This window comes from Ascaphus truei, chromosome 5 (genome assembly GCF_040206685.1).
Source record: "Ascaphus truei isolate aAscTru1 chromosome 5, aAscTru1.hap1, whole genome shotgun sequence".
In the NCBI taxonomy this organism is placed as follows: domain Eukaryota; kingdom Metazoa; phylum Chordata; class Amphibia; order Anura; family Ascaphidae; genus Ascaphus; species Ascaphus truei.
In genome coordinates, this window is record NC_134487.1 from 266,366,846 (window position 1) to 266,383,300 (window position 16,455).

General features: G+C 45.2%; 1 protein-coding gene across 2 annotated transcripts in view; it reads left to right on the forward strand.

The window, feature by feature from the left end:
- Nucleotides 1-16,455, forward strand: part of RELL2 (RELT like 2) — a 48,355-nt gene that overhangs the window by 11,098 nt on the left and 20,802 nt on the right. For both annotated transcript variants that reach the window (XM_075601999.1, XM_075602000.1), the window contains exon 2: nt 15,922-16,129. In XM_075601999.1, coding sequence (XP_075458114.1) covers nt 15,928-16,129 — 202 coding nt within the window. In that variant the 5' untranslated portion in view covers nt 15,922-15,927. The remainder of the gene's footprint in view (nt 1-15,921; nt 16,130-16,455) is intronic.

The following is a 16,455-nucleotide window of genomic DNA, read 5'->3' on the forward strand; positions in this document are numbered from 1 at the left end:
CGTATAACTATATATATATATATATATATATATATATACACACACACACACACACACACACACACACACACACACACACACACACACACACACACACACACACACACACACACACAGAAATAAGGTATGGCACTGCTTGGAATGCAACAAAGAACAGGAAGAAGAAAGGAAGTTAGAAATATATAATCAAACAAAAAAGGGGACTCTCCAGGTCAGGCAGAAGGTCGACAATGTTATTATAATACAGTTTTCTTAGATAGCTCTACTGATTCATGGACTCTTTACTGGAACCACTTGCCCTACACTCTGTCACAGGTACATGCCCTGAACTGACCCCAACGCATTTCACGTCATCCCTGGAATCCTCCGTGTGACGTAAAATGATGGATGAACAACACATGTTGTGGTCAGAGATGGGGATTTACCTGTGACAAATCCTAGCTCCATGGAAAGAAGAAGGATTACAGTTTGGATTACAGTTTGGATTCCGTGCTTCAGTACTAATGTGTAAATGCAGATATAACTTTGCTCTAATAAACCTGTATGCTTTTATCCTAACCCAGATCATTTCTTTGGGTTGTTTTGTTTGACGAGTGCAGTGGATGTCTCCTGGGAAAGTACAGGGGGCCCAACAAAGTGTTGCTAAGATTGTCGCATAAGGAAATTTGTTGATGAAAATAATATACAAGCATATGACTGAGTAGCCCACTGGATATTTTTCCGTTGGATTTACTGTATAGAAAATTTTACAGTGAAGAGAAATCAGAGGAAAAGTCGAGGTTTGTCGAAAAAAACAGGGGTTCAATAATAGAGGAAAACAAAAGAAATAAAGGAAAAAATGAAAAAATATCAAGGGAAAGGAAAATGTAGAGAGGGGAGATTGATAGACCCCGGTAGCACAGGTCCTTGAGAAATCACTGTCAAATGGAGAAGTGAAGTATATGGGGAAATTAATCATATTTAGAAATAAGACAAACAGGATGTAGAACCTAGTTTTGGAATGGCTAGCAGGTTTCCTGTTCTTTATCATCCTTATAAGTGCATGGTTTACGTTGACAATAAAAAAAAAAAACAACAAAATGAAAAAGAATACAATTTCCTTTCTCAAGAGAAACTTTTGCATGCTGTTATAGATATCAAAGTGGGACATTTACTTTATGTTGTCAGTCACCCATACAAGAGGTGGATGTGTACTGTACATAAATTCATGTGTGCGTCTGAATTATTATTGTGCATTGTGATGCTGTTAGAAAAAATGATGTTGGAGGAATGCTAATTTTCATAGCAGTGGCACCAGCCTGCAACACATGATATCATTATCCTAGTATAGTGCATTGGGAAGTGAATGGATATACCCAAGGTTACAAAGTGTTTGTGGCCTGGAGAGAGAACCATACCCAATATGTTACTCTGAATATTTTGTATACATACAGTAATAATATTTATTTATTCCAACATAGTGCACAGTGCTTTAAAGAATGAAGTACAATTTTGGTGGTTATACATGAGGAAACATATGAATACAAGTTTACGTTCTACAGACATGAATTGACCTTGTGAGATGGAGTCCTTTTCCCGGAGAGTTTACCATCTGATCAGTGTAGTGGGAGACGTATAAAAGAGGATTATGGTTTATATTTACTATGCGGTGCTATTCCGTAAGACACATTCTTGTGTCTGAATGTGAAATAAACACCACATAGTGAATATGGGTCTATATGTAAGTGTGATATGATTAAACAAAGAGGCTGCTTGCTGTATGTAAACGGCACGCTTGACGTCAAGCGCGTCTCTACTAGAAGCAATTCGTGGCCTGTAGGATTGCGCGACGGGGGCCGTGGTGAGGGCGTGCCGGGGGGGGGCGTGCCCATGATGTCAGGTGAGCGGTTCGCCCTCATTGGCTGAACCACGCATGTGATCCGGCCGTCGCATGGCAAAATCAAACAAATTTGTCTCCCGAATTGTCAGTCTCCTCGTTGCACATGTGCACTATGGTTGTGCGCATTGCCTTCCGGCATTTTTTATTTTGGTGCTCGCACCGTCACTATGGACGCGGCCTTAGATTTACGAGAAGGGGGGCTTACATTGGTGGAAATACTGCTGAGAGGCTTCCTTGAAGAGGTAGGTTTTAAATTGAGTTTTGCCGATAGAAAGAGTGAGTGTGTATGTACCGTAGGTTGGTAGGCAGTAGTGAAAATGTTATTAAATGAGAGTGCTAGAAACAGATGGAGTAGGGAGGAGGGAGACTTAGTTTGCGTCCATAGACACAGCAGCCGTGCGGAGGCTGAGGGAAAGCGGGTGCTTTCCCTGGCCTTCCTTCGCGCGCCATCTGGGGGCGTGTCTATGGGCGGGCCAGTGACGTCACAGAGCTGGTTCATCCTCATTGGGCGAACCGCTCATGTGAGCGCCCGATCGCGCGAAAAACCAGTTTTGACTGATTTCACGTGCATCGCGCGCCCCCTCCCGCGCGTTGTATAAACGCGATCACTGCCTTAGGCAGTCTGATCGCGCAGCGTGTGGACGCATCAGCGCAGTCTGCCTTTCTATGGACGCAGCATAAGAAAGAGTGTGTGTGTGTGTCAAAGTATAGGTGGAGACTAGCGATGAGGCAGGCAAGGGGCACGTGTGTAACAACTTGAAAAGCATTACAAGCTGTTTCCTAGGTTAGTTCATAATCTGTGGTATAAAATGATTAAACAGGTCTGTGTAAAACAGTGGATGAGCAATTGCAAACACTGCAAAAATGAGCTGAGTGCTTACATGCTCTTTGGCCTATACATACTGTATACAGTATGTGTGTGTATATACTGTATGTGCATGTATACACACACAGTATAACGTACATGGAAATACAAAGATAACCACTTAATTGTCCTGAGAACACTTTACAGATCTCATTGTCCTGAGAACACTTTATAGATCTCATTGTCCTGAGAACACTTTACAGATCTCATTGTTCCAAGAAAGTACATTACTGTATATAGATTTCCTTCTGTTATTTAAATATCTGTAGAGGAGAAGAAAAAAAAAAGACAATTTGAATGAGCAAAGGAAGCCTTTGAAGTGTTTTACTTTTGGAACAAAGAAGTGTTTCGTGCTGCATTATATCTTTCCTGTGCAGAACTGCTAGGTTATTAAACCAGCTTTCAACAGTGAATATTTAAGTTTTTTTGGTTCCTGCCTATCAGCTAATTGCTTTAAAATAACCCACATATTTAAATTACAGGGGGGGGGGGGGGGAAGTTAATGAACTGGAGGCACAGAAAACTACTATTGACTTCAATGAGAGTTTGTATGCGATAGTGCCCCAATCGGCACCATTGAAGTTCGGTTACTTTAACAGTGTACAGTACCCTGCAAATAATGAGTTGTACTGTTCGAAAAGTCATCATTTAGACTCGTAGTATTATAGCATATTTAGAATGCATTATTATTACTCATTTGAAGCTTGAATCTGACAGATATATTGTGTATATATAAACATAGCAATTGACCCAAAAAATTATTTATGCTTCAGGTGTTTATTTTCTAATTGTATTAAAGTGGGCTCCTCATAATAAAAATTGTCATACAGGCTGACACACGAAGCCTTCAGTAAAGAAGTGGAGGTTTGATTACAAATGTACTGTAATCTGGGTTTTGGTAACAATTACCATATGTATAAACCAGATTTTACTCCTGCCCTGTGTTTCCTTTGATGTACAGCTGCAGTGGCTGTTAGTCGAACAAATCACGGCGCCGTTTTCGTGTGCGCTGCTGTACTCCACGCGGCATTAACGCCGCCAATCGCCCCAGGCACACGTGTTTATCGCGGTTGCTTTGTTTGAATTTCATGGATTGTGTGCAATTAAATGCAAGGAAATGAATGAATTGTAATGTGTACAGTACTGTGCATCTGTGTCATTTTCAGGTGTTTAAAAGCCAGAACACTAAAATGCCATTTTCTGCACTCGCCTGCACTCGCGTCTTAAGGCGGTACGGTTGGAAGAAATCCCACGCCATGACATGGGTATTCCGAGGTATACACCGCGTGATTTGTTTCAATAACGGCCGCTGCATCTGTATAGCTCTTTAATGTACACACTTTATACCAGGTGTGACCACTGTCCTACTCCTCCCCCCTCCTTTTCTCTCTCTCACTCAATCACACCTTCCTCTCAATTCCCCCTTTCCACTCCTCTCTCAATCCCCCCTCCTCCTTTCACTCAATTCTCCCATCGGTCTATCACTCCTCCTCCCTCTAAGAATCTTACCCTGGGGGGAGGCCTCTGGTCACAGGGCAGAGGGGAGCTGAGGCCTGGAGGTGGACAGAAGTTGGGCCCAACTTCCGGCACCAGCGGGGTGGACCAATATGCTTATAAGTATCCGATGAATAGCACATGGCTCCAGCCACCTGAAAGCAGCAATGTTACATTTATGTTTTAGGGTAACTTGCATCTTTATTTTCATTAAACATTATTAGTGTTCCACATGTAACCTTCCTTGCCAGGAGTTGGAGATTTTATATATATGTAGCCCTGGTAAGATTAGGGGCTATATTTCTATCCTCCTCCTGGTATAATTCCTGTTAAGGGCAGGTTGCCAGGAGTTATCATGGGTTTTCCCCACTTCTGACACTGTGCTGAGTAAGTGAAGGTAGGTCACTTGACCCTGTGTCCAATCAAGAGGCACAGGGGCGGTGCCTATTGGAAGTTACAAAGAGCAGTGTCACTTCCTATTTAGTGTGTGTCTAGAGTGTGACAAGTAGTGAGTTAGTTAGGTAAGCAGCCTATGTGTAGAGCTGATAGAAGGTAGTGAGGTGGACCAAATACCTCTTACCCTGCATAGGGGGTAAGGGAAGAGCTAGCCCCACTCTGGACGGCCCTGAGTACAGAGTAGAGGCAGGGACCATCACAAAGGAGAACAGCTAGTGGATATTGTATATCAACTGTACCTGTCTGCTGCTGCTGGAGACTGAATAAAGGAGTCTGCTGTTAAAAGGATCATTGTGTGAGACTGGAATCTCTCATCCTTGGGAGGGGGATTTCTGTGGTAGGGATTCCACCCTGTATTCCTGGGGCTTACTACAGATGGAGGCGCTGCACCATTGAAGAAGAACGAAGGCATCCACCCCAGTAACCTGTCCTGTTGTTCCCCCATGACACCGCGGGAGACTCAGGCCCTCCTGTTGCCAGCAGGTATGCACCACACTAAGTCATGTAGCCAGACCTCAGAACACCTTAGGGGGCCCGATCTGCAATTGGGTGAGGGTCTATGGGTTACAGTTGGAGGCGCTGCTAAGATTATCAGGACAGGTTTTCAGCGAAGCAGAGCTGAAAGTAGTATGTACACTTTCAAAGCAAGTGCTGCAGAAGGATGGGCATTTTTGAAGACTAGGGGTAGTGAGGAGAGACAGTCCTTTCGCACAGTATGCCCTAGGTGCCCTAAGAGGGTGATGTAAATTTGGGTACACTTGGCTATAGCTGTTCTAGTCGCCTTGAGGCAGATAGTGTAGGTTTCCTGTGGGGGTAGCCTGGTTAACATGGTACAGGGACTTCAGCATAGGGTCTGGACTATGAGTGGCCAAAAGTAGGTTGACGCCAAGTACTATAGGAAAGTCCAAGTACACTAGCCAGTATCCAGAAAACACCACAGAGTGCTTGTAATGAACCGTCAGTGAGTGTGGTGTACAAGGAGCGAGTTATGCCTAGCCTGGGGTATGCCATGCGTTATATTCACTGGTTAGAGCACCATTGAGAGTAGTAAGTGTCTAGGAACGAGTTGCACCATAGGCACTGAGAGTAGCGCATCGTGGGCTTAGAGGGCTCACTAAAGATGGTGGTGAGAGATTCATGTGCTCTGCGGGGCATGGAGGAGGTTAAAATGGCGACTGCTGCGCCATTCACTGCAACGCGGGTTGCAGCCGATCCAAAATGGCGACTCCCGCCAAGCCTAGATCTCGCACGTGCTGCGTGCAAGCAAGCTGCACGAGAAATGTGGTGAGAGATGTGCAAGAGTTTGGCGCCAAAACCAGAACCCCAGCTAAAAGAAGGGAGCGGCGCGATAGCTGTAGCCGCACCCACCTATGCAGTGACTGGCCAAAGGATGAAGCCACGTCACCCAAAGAGAGAGAGTGCCCCTCCTCTACTTTCCACCAGAGGGAGGGGGCACACTGAGAACCAATCCCAACAGTCCTCCCCAGCGGAAGGAGGGACAGGAAGTGAGGCAGAGGAACTTCACTTCTGCTTGACTGGTGAAGGAGAAGGACCTGATTGTCAAACCAATAAGCTGAGCGAATCAACCCCTGCGCAAAAGATGGCGGACTTAAGCGTAACTACTTATCAGATTCCAGGAGACTTCCTGGTTGTCGAGGTTGATGGCCATGAGTATCTGCGGTGCCTGTGCGTCCAATGCAGGTCACCCGGACCGGCCCCAAGTATGACAGCATGGTGCCAACAGTGTGGCATCTTCTATCTCTGGCCTATCGAGCCATATGTTGCTATCGTGACCCCGCGAGAGGCCTCTCCAGCGACACTGATCGAAGTGGAGGAGGCGGACACGAAGGCTGCCCTGGTCCCATATATCACCCCTGCGGTAGGGACCCAGGCCCAGCTACTAAAATGTGCTCCGATAGAGGAGAGCGCGACCGCAGTGGAGGTACCGGAGCGGGCCCGTTTCGTACCTATACCCACTGGCGGTGCCGCAAGGACCCGAGGTGACTCCCCAGCGGAGGTGCCGTTGCAGTCCTCGTCTGATGATGAGAGAGACAGCCTGTCATCGGTGGTGATGCGCCGGCCGGCGGACCACCCCAGCTGTAAAGAAGAGGTTCCACTTACCCCTGAGATGGAGCAGACGAGTCCAGAGACCCCCCGATGGCGAGCGCTGAAGCGGCCTGAACCGCGTAGAAGTCCCATGACCGTGGCAACTCCCAGTGAGGCGGAGATGGGACCCGAGACGGCTCCAGAGGAACCGCAGAGCATCGCAAGACAGCAGAGCGGTAAGAGGACTCCACCACCCCCTTATTCCTGCCAGGTGAAGGAGGAGCCTGTGGAGAGAGAAGGGCTTCAGGCCTACCTGCCCGTCCGCGACCCTGATGGTCCACCGCCGCCCCTTCCGGTCCCCGACGCACTACCGGTGCGGGACCAAGGAGCGGATGGAGATTCCGCAACGACCAACGATGACGTCACTTCCGGGTCGGACTGGCGCAAAGGCCCGGAAGCTTTGATTGCTTCAATAAAGAGAGCTGGGCTGGAAGCAGAGTTCGAGGAATTTAAGGCCCATGTGGCCAAGCGAGGAGCCCGAAGCGCTGCCGCAAGAGACAGTAAGAATTTACCTACCGTTCGTGGCATCGCCCGACTAAGAGACACTGTAATGGACTATGGCGATCATGTGGTCACCGCCCCTAGCGCCATTGCCCCGGCCACTGCCCCGTCACGTGTCGTGCCACCGGGTCCTAGTGGGAGTAAACTGGATGAGACGCCCAAGTTTTCAACTGATTGGCGGGATTGGGTGACAAGTGATGAGGGTTCTGATGGGGAGATACCTTTGTCAAGTGTGATACATGTATCTAACCCCACTGTGATTAATCCTGTTCCTAGAGGTAGGACCCGAGGGTCCCAGTCTACTGCAAAAGCAGGTTCCATAAGTCCCAAGGCACCTAAGATGAATCCCACAGTTTACAAGAATGTCATTAGAGGGAGGCGTAAAGGCTCGCACTCTACTGAGGCAGAGACATCTGGTGTGTCCTCGTGACCTGAGTCCGAGGAAGGTATGAGTGTGTCATCCTCATATGAGCCCCGAGACAAATGGTGGGCACCGTTATTCACAGGGTATGATTAGGGGATGGACCGCACCAGATTTGTATTAATAAAGAAAGACACTGTAGATCACTGGTGGGACGCAGGCACCTATTCTCCACAGGAGGTTGCCGATGAGTTAGATAACAGGTGGAGAGACATTATGCAAAAAGTGATCACCCCCAAAGGTTCATCTATTCTGTATGATGATATTGCACCTGAGGAGCCAAAGTACTGGGTATTGCCAGGAAAGGCTGGGAACCGGAAACTTACTAAGTTAAGTCGAGCAGATGGAGCCATAGCGGCGAGGTACCGGCAGTCTCATGGTTATGAGTTTCCGTACGTGCCAGAGCCGATCATGCAGGAAATCGAGGATAAAAGGGACACCTGGCTTAGGGACGCGGTCATTGAGCACCTACAAATTAAATTTGGTAGCACTGCTTACTTGAGGGAAGACAAAATATGTTCTGTAATGAAGTCTTGGAGTACAGGCAGGACCATATTTATGCACAACATATTGTACAGACCGGAGAATGGGCCTGTGCAACCGTTCTTTGTTAAGATTGTGGATCATAATGGGCGGGAAGTGAAGAAGCCTGATCCCCGTAATTATTATTGCGTTAAGGGTTCTCCATGTTGGGAGTTTCCCGCATGTTATGTCACCATCATGGGTGTTACAGTCTCGTGTACACAATATTAATTATGTTTGTATGTTCACAGATTTTTCACCTGCAGGATGGTCCAGCAAATTAGGTCCAAGTGGGGACCATTGGATTCCACCTGAGGGAGAGTGTAGCCCTGGTAAGATTAGGGGCTATATTTCTATCCTCCTCCTGGTATAATTCCTGTTAAGGGCAGGTTGCCATGAGTTATCATGGGTTTTCCTCATTTCTGACACTGTGCTGAGTAAGTGAAGGTAGGTCACTTGACCCTGTGTCTAATCAAGAGGCACAGGGGCGGTGCCTATTGGAAGTTACAAAGAGCAGTGTCACTTCCTATTTAGTGTGTGTCTAGAGTGTGACAAGTAGTGAGTTAGTTAGGTAAGCAGCTTATGAGTAGAGCTAATAGAAGGTAGTGAGGTGGACCAAATACCTCTTACCCTGCATAGGGGGGAAGGGAAGAGCTAGCCCCACTCTGGACGGCCCTGAGTACAGAGTGGAGGCAGGGACCATCACAAAGGAGAACAGCTAGTGGATATTGTATATCAACTGTACCTGTCTGCTGCTACTGGAGACTGAATAAAGGATTCTGCTGTTAAAAGGATCATTGTGTGAGACTGGAATCTCTCATCCCTGGGAGGGAGATTTCTGTGGTAGGGATTCCACCCTGTATTCCTGGGGCTTACTAAAGATGGAGGCACTGCACCATTGAAGAAGAACGAAGGCATCCACCCCAGTAACCTGTCCTGTTGTTCCCCCATGACACCGCGGGAGACTCAGGCTCTCCTGTTGCCAGCAGGTATGCACCACACCAAGTCATGTAGCCAGACCACAGAACACCTTAGTCTATGGGTTACATATATATATATATACATATATATATATCTAACACACAAAAAAGACAAAGACAATCCCCTTAATAGCACTCTAAATTACACCAACAAAAAAATAAAAAGGAAAAATATAGCTCAAAAGAATCAAATGCTTTGCCAAGATTGAAAATGAACAGATTTTTAATTTGTAAATACAGCAAGACACACTAACTTAAAAACATAGACATACTGAAGACAGCCAAAATAATATCTGTGAAAAGTGACTATATATCAAGGAATACTGTGTACCAAACAAAAAACTAAAGTGTATCTGAATAATAATAAATATGTATCTGTATATATACTAATTAATGATACTAAAGAAGTTTAATAAGACAAAGATTAAAGAAAATACATATATATATATATATATTACCCACTGGTATAGATGCCTGATTCTATGATGTAAAATACAAATCACAGCATTGGAATAAATATATAATCAAAAAACAACCAAGGGAAAAGAAAAAAAAAGGGGGAGGGAGGCATACAGGGGAGATCAAAAAATAAGTCTCACACCCTGAACAGTATTACCCAAAAAAAGGGGATTGAAACACTGACTACTGATGCAGCAAAGAATTAACACATAATAGCTATGATAAACATATGAGCAAACAGAAGCAGAACATATAAAGCACACAATAGTGTGAATCACTGCAAGGACAAGTGATGCCAAAACAGCGGAGAGAGATAATACTCAGCTGTAGCTCAATAGCAGGAGGCATCAGTCCATGATAAGAAAGTCAGCAGTGTTGCATCGGTTGCTCAGAATAGAGTAGGGAAATCCATTTTGCTGCATAAGTTCAGTGGTAAAGTCACAACAGGAAAAAATCTCATGAAGGCTGTCTTCAGTTAACACTCTACCCCCTAGCACCATTAGGCTCTTTACCTTATATTTAAACTGACTTGTTTTTGGATCAATTTATTTTTACCAAATTAATTAGTCAGTATTATTTAGAGCCTGAGTTAACCACATATATTTGTGTTGAGCAACACACCTTTTTGTGTGTTTTACATATACAGCTAAACCCCGTTATAACGCGGGTCTCGGGGTCCACCCCGAGACCACCGCGTTACTAACGGGGTCGCGAGAAAAAAAAATGGCCGCCGCGCTTTAGCGCATATTCATCCCGCGGGACAGGAGATGGGAGCGGGCATGTCCCTCCGCTCCCCGCTTCCCCCTGTCACCGCGGGACAGGCCGCGGGGCAGGAGATGGGAGCGGGGATGTCCCTCCTGTCCCCGCTTCCCCCTGTCACCGCGGGACAGGCCGCGGGGCAGGAGATGGGAGCGGGGATGTCTCTCCTGTCCCCGCTTCACCCTGTCACCGCGGGACAGGCCGCGGGGCAGGAGATGGGAGCGGGGATGTCTCTCCTGTCCCCGCTTCACCCTGTCACCGCGGGACAGGCCGCGGGGCAGGAGATGGGAGCGGGGATGTCTCTCCTGTCCCCGCTTCACCCTGTCACCGCGGGACAGCCCGCGGGGCAGGAGATGGGAGTGGGGATGTCCCTCAGGTCGCCGCTTACCTCAGAACCATGCTGCCTGCATGGAGGTTGTAGCGGGGGGTTTCTTCTCTCCACCGCTGTCCCCGGTGCTCCCGCTGCCTGCGCGGGAGGAGGGGGGGGAGCGGGTGGTGGTGCTGGTCGCGGCCTTTCCTCTGCTCCGACCCCACCCCCCGTCTGTGTAGAGTGAGAGAGTGTGTGTGTATGTATATATGGGAGAGAAAGTGTGTGTGTGTGTGTGTGTGTATATATGGGTGTGTGAGTGTGTGTAAGTGTCTGTGAGTGTGTGTAAGTGTCTGAGTGTGTGTGTAAGTGTGTGTGAGTGTCTGTAAGTGTGTGTGAGTGTCTGTGAGTGTCTGTGAGTGTCTGAGTGTGTGTGTAAGTGTGTGTGAGTGTCTGTGAGTGTCTAAGTGTGTGTGAGTGTGTGTAAGTGTCTGTGAGTGTGTGTAAGTGTCTGAGTGTGTGTGTAAGTGTGTGTGAGTGTCTGTGAGTGTCTAAGTGTGTCTAAGTGTGTCTAAGTGTGTGTGAGTGTGTGTAAGTGTCTGTGAGTGTGTGTAAGTGTCTGAGTGTGTGTGTAAGTGTCTGTGAGTGTCTGTGAGTGTCTAAGTGTGTGTGTGTGTGTGTGTGTGTGTGTGTGAGTGTGCGTGAGTGTGCGTAAGTGTGCGTAAGTGTGTGTGAGTGTGTGTGAGTGTGCGTGAGTGTGTGCAGTGTGTCAGTGTGTGTGCAGTGTGTCAGTGTGAGCAATGAGCAGTGTGTGTGCAGTGTGCAGTGTGTGTGCAGTGTGGCAGTGTGAGCAATGAGCAGTGTGTGTGCAGTGAGTGTGTGCAGTGTGTCAGTGTGAGCAATGAGCAGTGTGTGTGCAGTGTGCAGTGTGTGTGCAGTGTGGCAGTGTGAGCAATGAGCAGTGTGTGTGCAGTGAGTTTTTTTTTTTTTTAAAACGGGAGCCACGGGAAAACCGTGTTATAACCGAATCGCGGTATAACGAGGCGCGTTATAACGGGGTTTAGCTGTATATATATATACATACATACATATACACACACAGACACACACTGCCGTGCTTAGTCTCTCATACCTGTTCAGGGTGCTGGGTTGGTGCAGGCTGGGCATGGATATGCAGATAGAATAATGATGGGTGCGAGGAACTTTTATAGTACAAACAAGAGCTTTATTCACATCCGTTTATAATGTGTGCAATACCAAAACAGACTTCACTTTAGCCATTAACTGGTGGTAAATAATATGGTTACTCTGTACAGGCATACCCCGGTTTAAGTACACTCACTTTAAGTACACTCGCGAGTAAGTACATCTCGCTAAATAGGCAAACGGTAGCTCACGCATGCGCCAGTCAGCACGTCCTGAACAGCAATACCGGCTCCCTACCTGTACCGAAGCTGTGCGCAAGTGGGGAGACTATAGAGCCTGTTACAAATGCCTTATTTACATCAATTATGCACGTATATGACGATTGCAGTACAGTACATGCATCGATAAGTGGGAAAAAGGTAGTGCTTCACTTTAAGTACATTTTCGCTTTACATACATGCTCCGGTCCCATTGCGTACGTTAATGTGGGGTATGCCTGTACTTCTTCCACTGGTAGCTCTCACTCCTATGCTGGGCAGGTACTTATGCTTGTTTCCCTTAGTAATAGTTAGATTGGCAATCAATCAATAGTGCCCCATCTTAAGTTGGCCTATGGTGGGAATATTCTGTCCTCAGGGATCAGTATCACGTCACTCCGTGTACTGCCTCCCTCATTCGTGCATATTGCATCGGAAGTTTACTTGTGACCTGATGAAAGGTCCATGTAGGACCTGAAACGTGTTTCTCCCATGTTCCTGAAAATAAATGAGAATTTAACAGCAAATAAAAGTAGAACTTTTTTGTTCTCAATATTGGAAGTGATCCTGTAGCTTTTTTATTTTGGACTGTGGTTTTGACTACACATGCAGGTTTTTTTCTATGAGCTTTTCCCCCCCGCCCCCCCATTTTTCTGCTTTACTAAAAACATTAAACGGCGACCAGGTATCTTTAAAACACAAACCTATTTACAGGACTCACGGTGAGGCTTCAGTCTGAACTCTGAGAATTGTATGCGCGAGCGAACGCAGCTTGCTTGAGCCGCATCTCGCGATGGTTCGCCCTCCATTGCCCCTTAGGTGCGTGTCACCGATGGTGGGTGGGGAGCAGACCAATCGGAGCATCACTCAGTAAGTGGTTGATCTGCATAGCGCTTGCGCAGCGAAGCTGAGGTCAATTTGTAATCAATAATAAAGTCACTGATTTGATTTTTTGGCGCCAAACCTGCAGGCAGCTGCTATATAAACATTGTCAGTACCATGTTAAAACTAACTTCTTGATAAAGTGCATTTTGACTGCACGAAACGCGTTGAAGGTTGCAACCTTCCGTTTTTATGACCATTTAATAAAGATTTTTTTGCCAGACCTGCTATCACCCTATTTTGGCTGTGCACTGCTCACACACAAATCTGCACTGAACTCTGAGAAACCTGTTTCTAGAATATAGGGAGGATTTATTTATACCCTTCTATCTCACTATAGTGACATAACTGGTCACAAGACATACAAAAGAGTGGATTCCCTATTCTGCATAGTCATCCTACATCACATGATGGGGAGGGGAGTAACCTGAGTGATCCCACACAGTTAACCCATTAAGGTTTTTAACCCCTTGTGCTAACTAGTAGTCCCCAAAGGTAGGGCTACACGCGGTTTCTTTTTTTTATTTCGAAAATAAATTCTTGGAATTTTGGGGTGTTTATTTTCTATACATTAAAACCGGAATGAAATCAAGTATAAAACATAAAAAAGAAAGTTAGAAATTGGAAAGAATTGTGAAAAAGAAAAATGTAATTCATACACATTTGACCTTTTTACCTCCGGTCGCGCCAAACCAGAGCCTGAAGCAAAATACAGTAGAGGCAACGCTTATTCTAACATTTGCCGTAAACTAGCCGGGTTACATTCTGGGTATGTGCTGGGTATGTGCTGGGTATGTTCTGGGCTAGTTTGAGGCACGTTTAAGGCATTTCTGCATTGACTAACGACCCATAGGATTAACACAGCAGGGATCCCTGGCAGTCCAATTCAGTTTGAATGGGACTGCCAGGGACCCCCGCTGTTAATCTGATAGGCCATTAATCAATGCAGAAATGCTGGGGCTAGTTTAAGGAAAGTTTAAGGCATGTATTCAGAATGTACCTGGGTGTTTCCTGGGTTTTTTGGGGAATTGCCACTGGTTTTTGTTCGAATAAGAGTTGCCTCTACTGTAGGTGAGCAGCATCTCCTTATCACGTACGTGAGCCAATCATAGCACAATATTAACTATGCTGTTCTGTTCAATGTGTTTTGTACTTTTTGGCTACAGGAAATTTTTACACTTTTTACTATAGTGAATACTTTAATAAGATGAAGGACACTAACATTATGTAGATTGGTAAAAACGGAATTAGATGGAAAAAAACGGGTAATTTTTTCAATAAAAATACTGTAGGTAAATACTGAAACCGCTGAACACTTTTAAACAAACATTGGAGATTAAAATGCAACTTCTTTTAGTAAATTATTCTTGGCAACATCATGGGGTCGTAACAGTGAAAAACATGTTCCTTCCAAGCTTTGTCCACCTCAGCATTATATCACTAGCACTTATTGGCTCGCCAACAACGTACATGCTTGTGGCCATAAACTTGGTGAATTGTTCGACACAGATCAAGCTGGGAAAAAGTGATCCACTGAAGTACAGCATTTGATCCATCTCATTATAACATGTGCATCATCTAACTCCTAATGTTAAAACACTCCTGAAATCGCAAGCTGATACACGTGAAGCAAAAATTGAAGCGAACAACTTGTACCATGAAGCAAAGAGAACGAGATTACATTTTCATACTTTGTGTCAATTTTGCTCCAAGATATTCTGCTTCATCCTAGCGTTTGTCGCAGGTCTGGGGTCCACATGTCCAGTTCTCATTCTCCACATCGTTTGATCCCAAGCTACCTCATTTGACATGCCACACACCTACATATTCTCCCTTATTATTGTATATATTTTCATGTTCTCACGGGTCATCCCATCCTTCACCTCCCATCCGCTTGCATCCATCCGGTGACATTACCTACGTAGTCATCTGGTCACAGTCTCATATGACTTTACCACCAGAATCTGTTCTCCCACAGTTTATCCTTTATTGTTTTCACTCCAAGGTGAACTCTAATATCTAGCACATCTAGTGCAACATGCACATCTTCTTTATATAGAGCCCCCATACTTTTGTATTACAAAGTTTAGTGCAGAAGCCCACCATGAGAGTAGGTATTATATTTAAAATAAATATTCAACATATTTTTTTAAACATGGCCACGGAACAACTTCTGGTTTCAGCTGCTTTGAAATAAATTGGACTATTTAGAATAGCCTGAAATGACCCAGGAGTAATGAAGTCGTTGGCAGCCAACTTCAGAGAGCTGTTAATAAAAATGTAAACTCTTGGTTCTCTTTTTAATCTCGCTCTCTCTCAACAGAGAGTGAGAGAGACACAGAGACAGAGAAAAACATACCCCTGAAGAAAGTCCCATTAGGGATCTAACATATAGATTTGTGACCAATAAAGCAAACATTGTTTTACTTACTGTATAAGTGTCCAGTGCTAGTTTTATCTGTTCTCTTGAGAGCAGGCCATTTAAAAAAAATATTATTTATATATTACATACACACATATATACACACACACACACACACAATATTGGTAAGCATAGTGGGCGATATTTACTAGTAATCTTCTACCATAAGACATCTTCCAGTCAAGTAAATAGGCTGTAAGGTGTCTTGTGGCAGACACCTGATGCTTAAGTATGAGCCAATATCTTTTCATGATTTCTTTTAGTTCAAACTGTCTGAACATCAGTTATTTGTGTATTTCTACATTAACATATATAAGGCTGGTAGAGCCCATACACCTCTTCTACTTCTACATCTACTAAAATAAAAAATAAATCAGAGTGGGCCATTAAAAGTTGTTGCTACCTGAAAAGGAATACAGACAAGGATAACAATTCAACAAATGTATTTTCTTTCCCGAACCACAGATCAACATGGCAAAAGAGATCAGCATGGACAGTGAGGAGGCCGACCCCCAGCAGAGCCCGTACATGCTATTCCTGCTGGTTATAGTCTTCTTCATCACAGGACTTGTTGGAATTCTTATCTGCCATATCCTGAAGAAGAAAGGCTACCGGTGCCGCACGTCTCCAGAGGATCTGGACCCAGAATCCAAGGAAGGTCTAAGTGAAGAGAGTGAGTAGCAGTGCATGGGGCAGAGAAACACGTTCTTGTAAGTCCATACCGAGTGATGTTAAAGGTGCAGTCTCATTTCACAACCTATATTTAGGAGCTCACAGGTAATTGAAAGAAGAAAAATGCTACAGTATGTCCATTGCATAGTTGCAGTGATCAGGGCTAAATAAGGAACATCACAATGGTGGATTTTTTTTGCTTATCCTACATTATTATTTTACATTGATAAGAAATTCACACACTTGATCAAGATAAAATGGGAAACGTTCATGCAATTCGATTTATTTACCTTTCTGCGCATGGGTTAAAAAAACCTAGACTGCCTA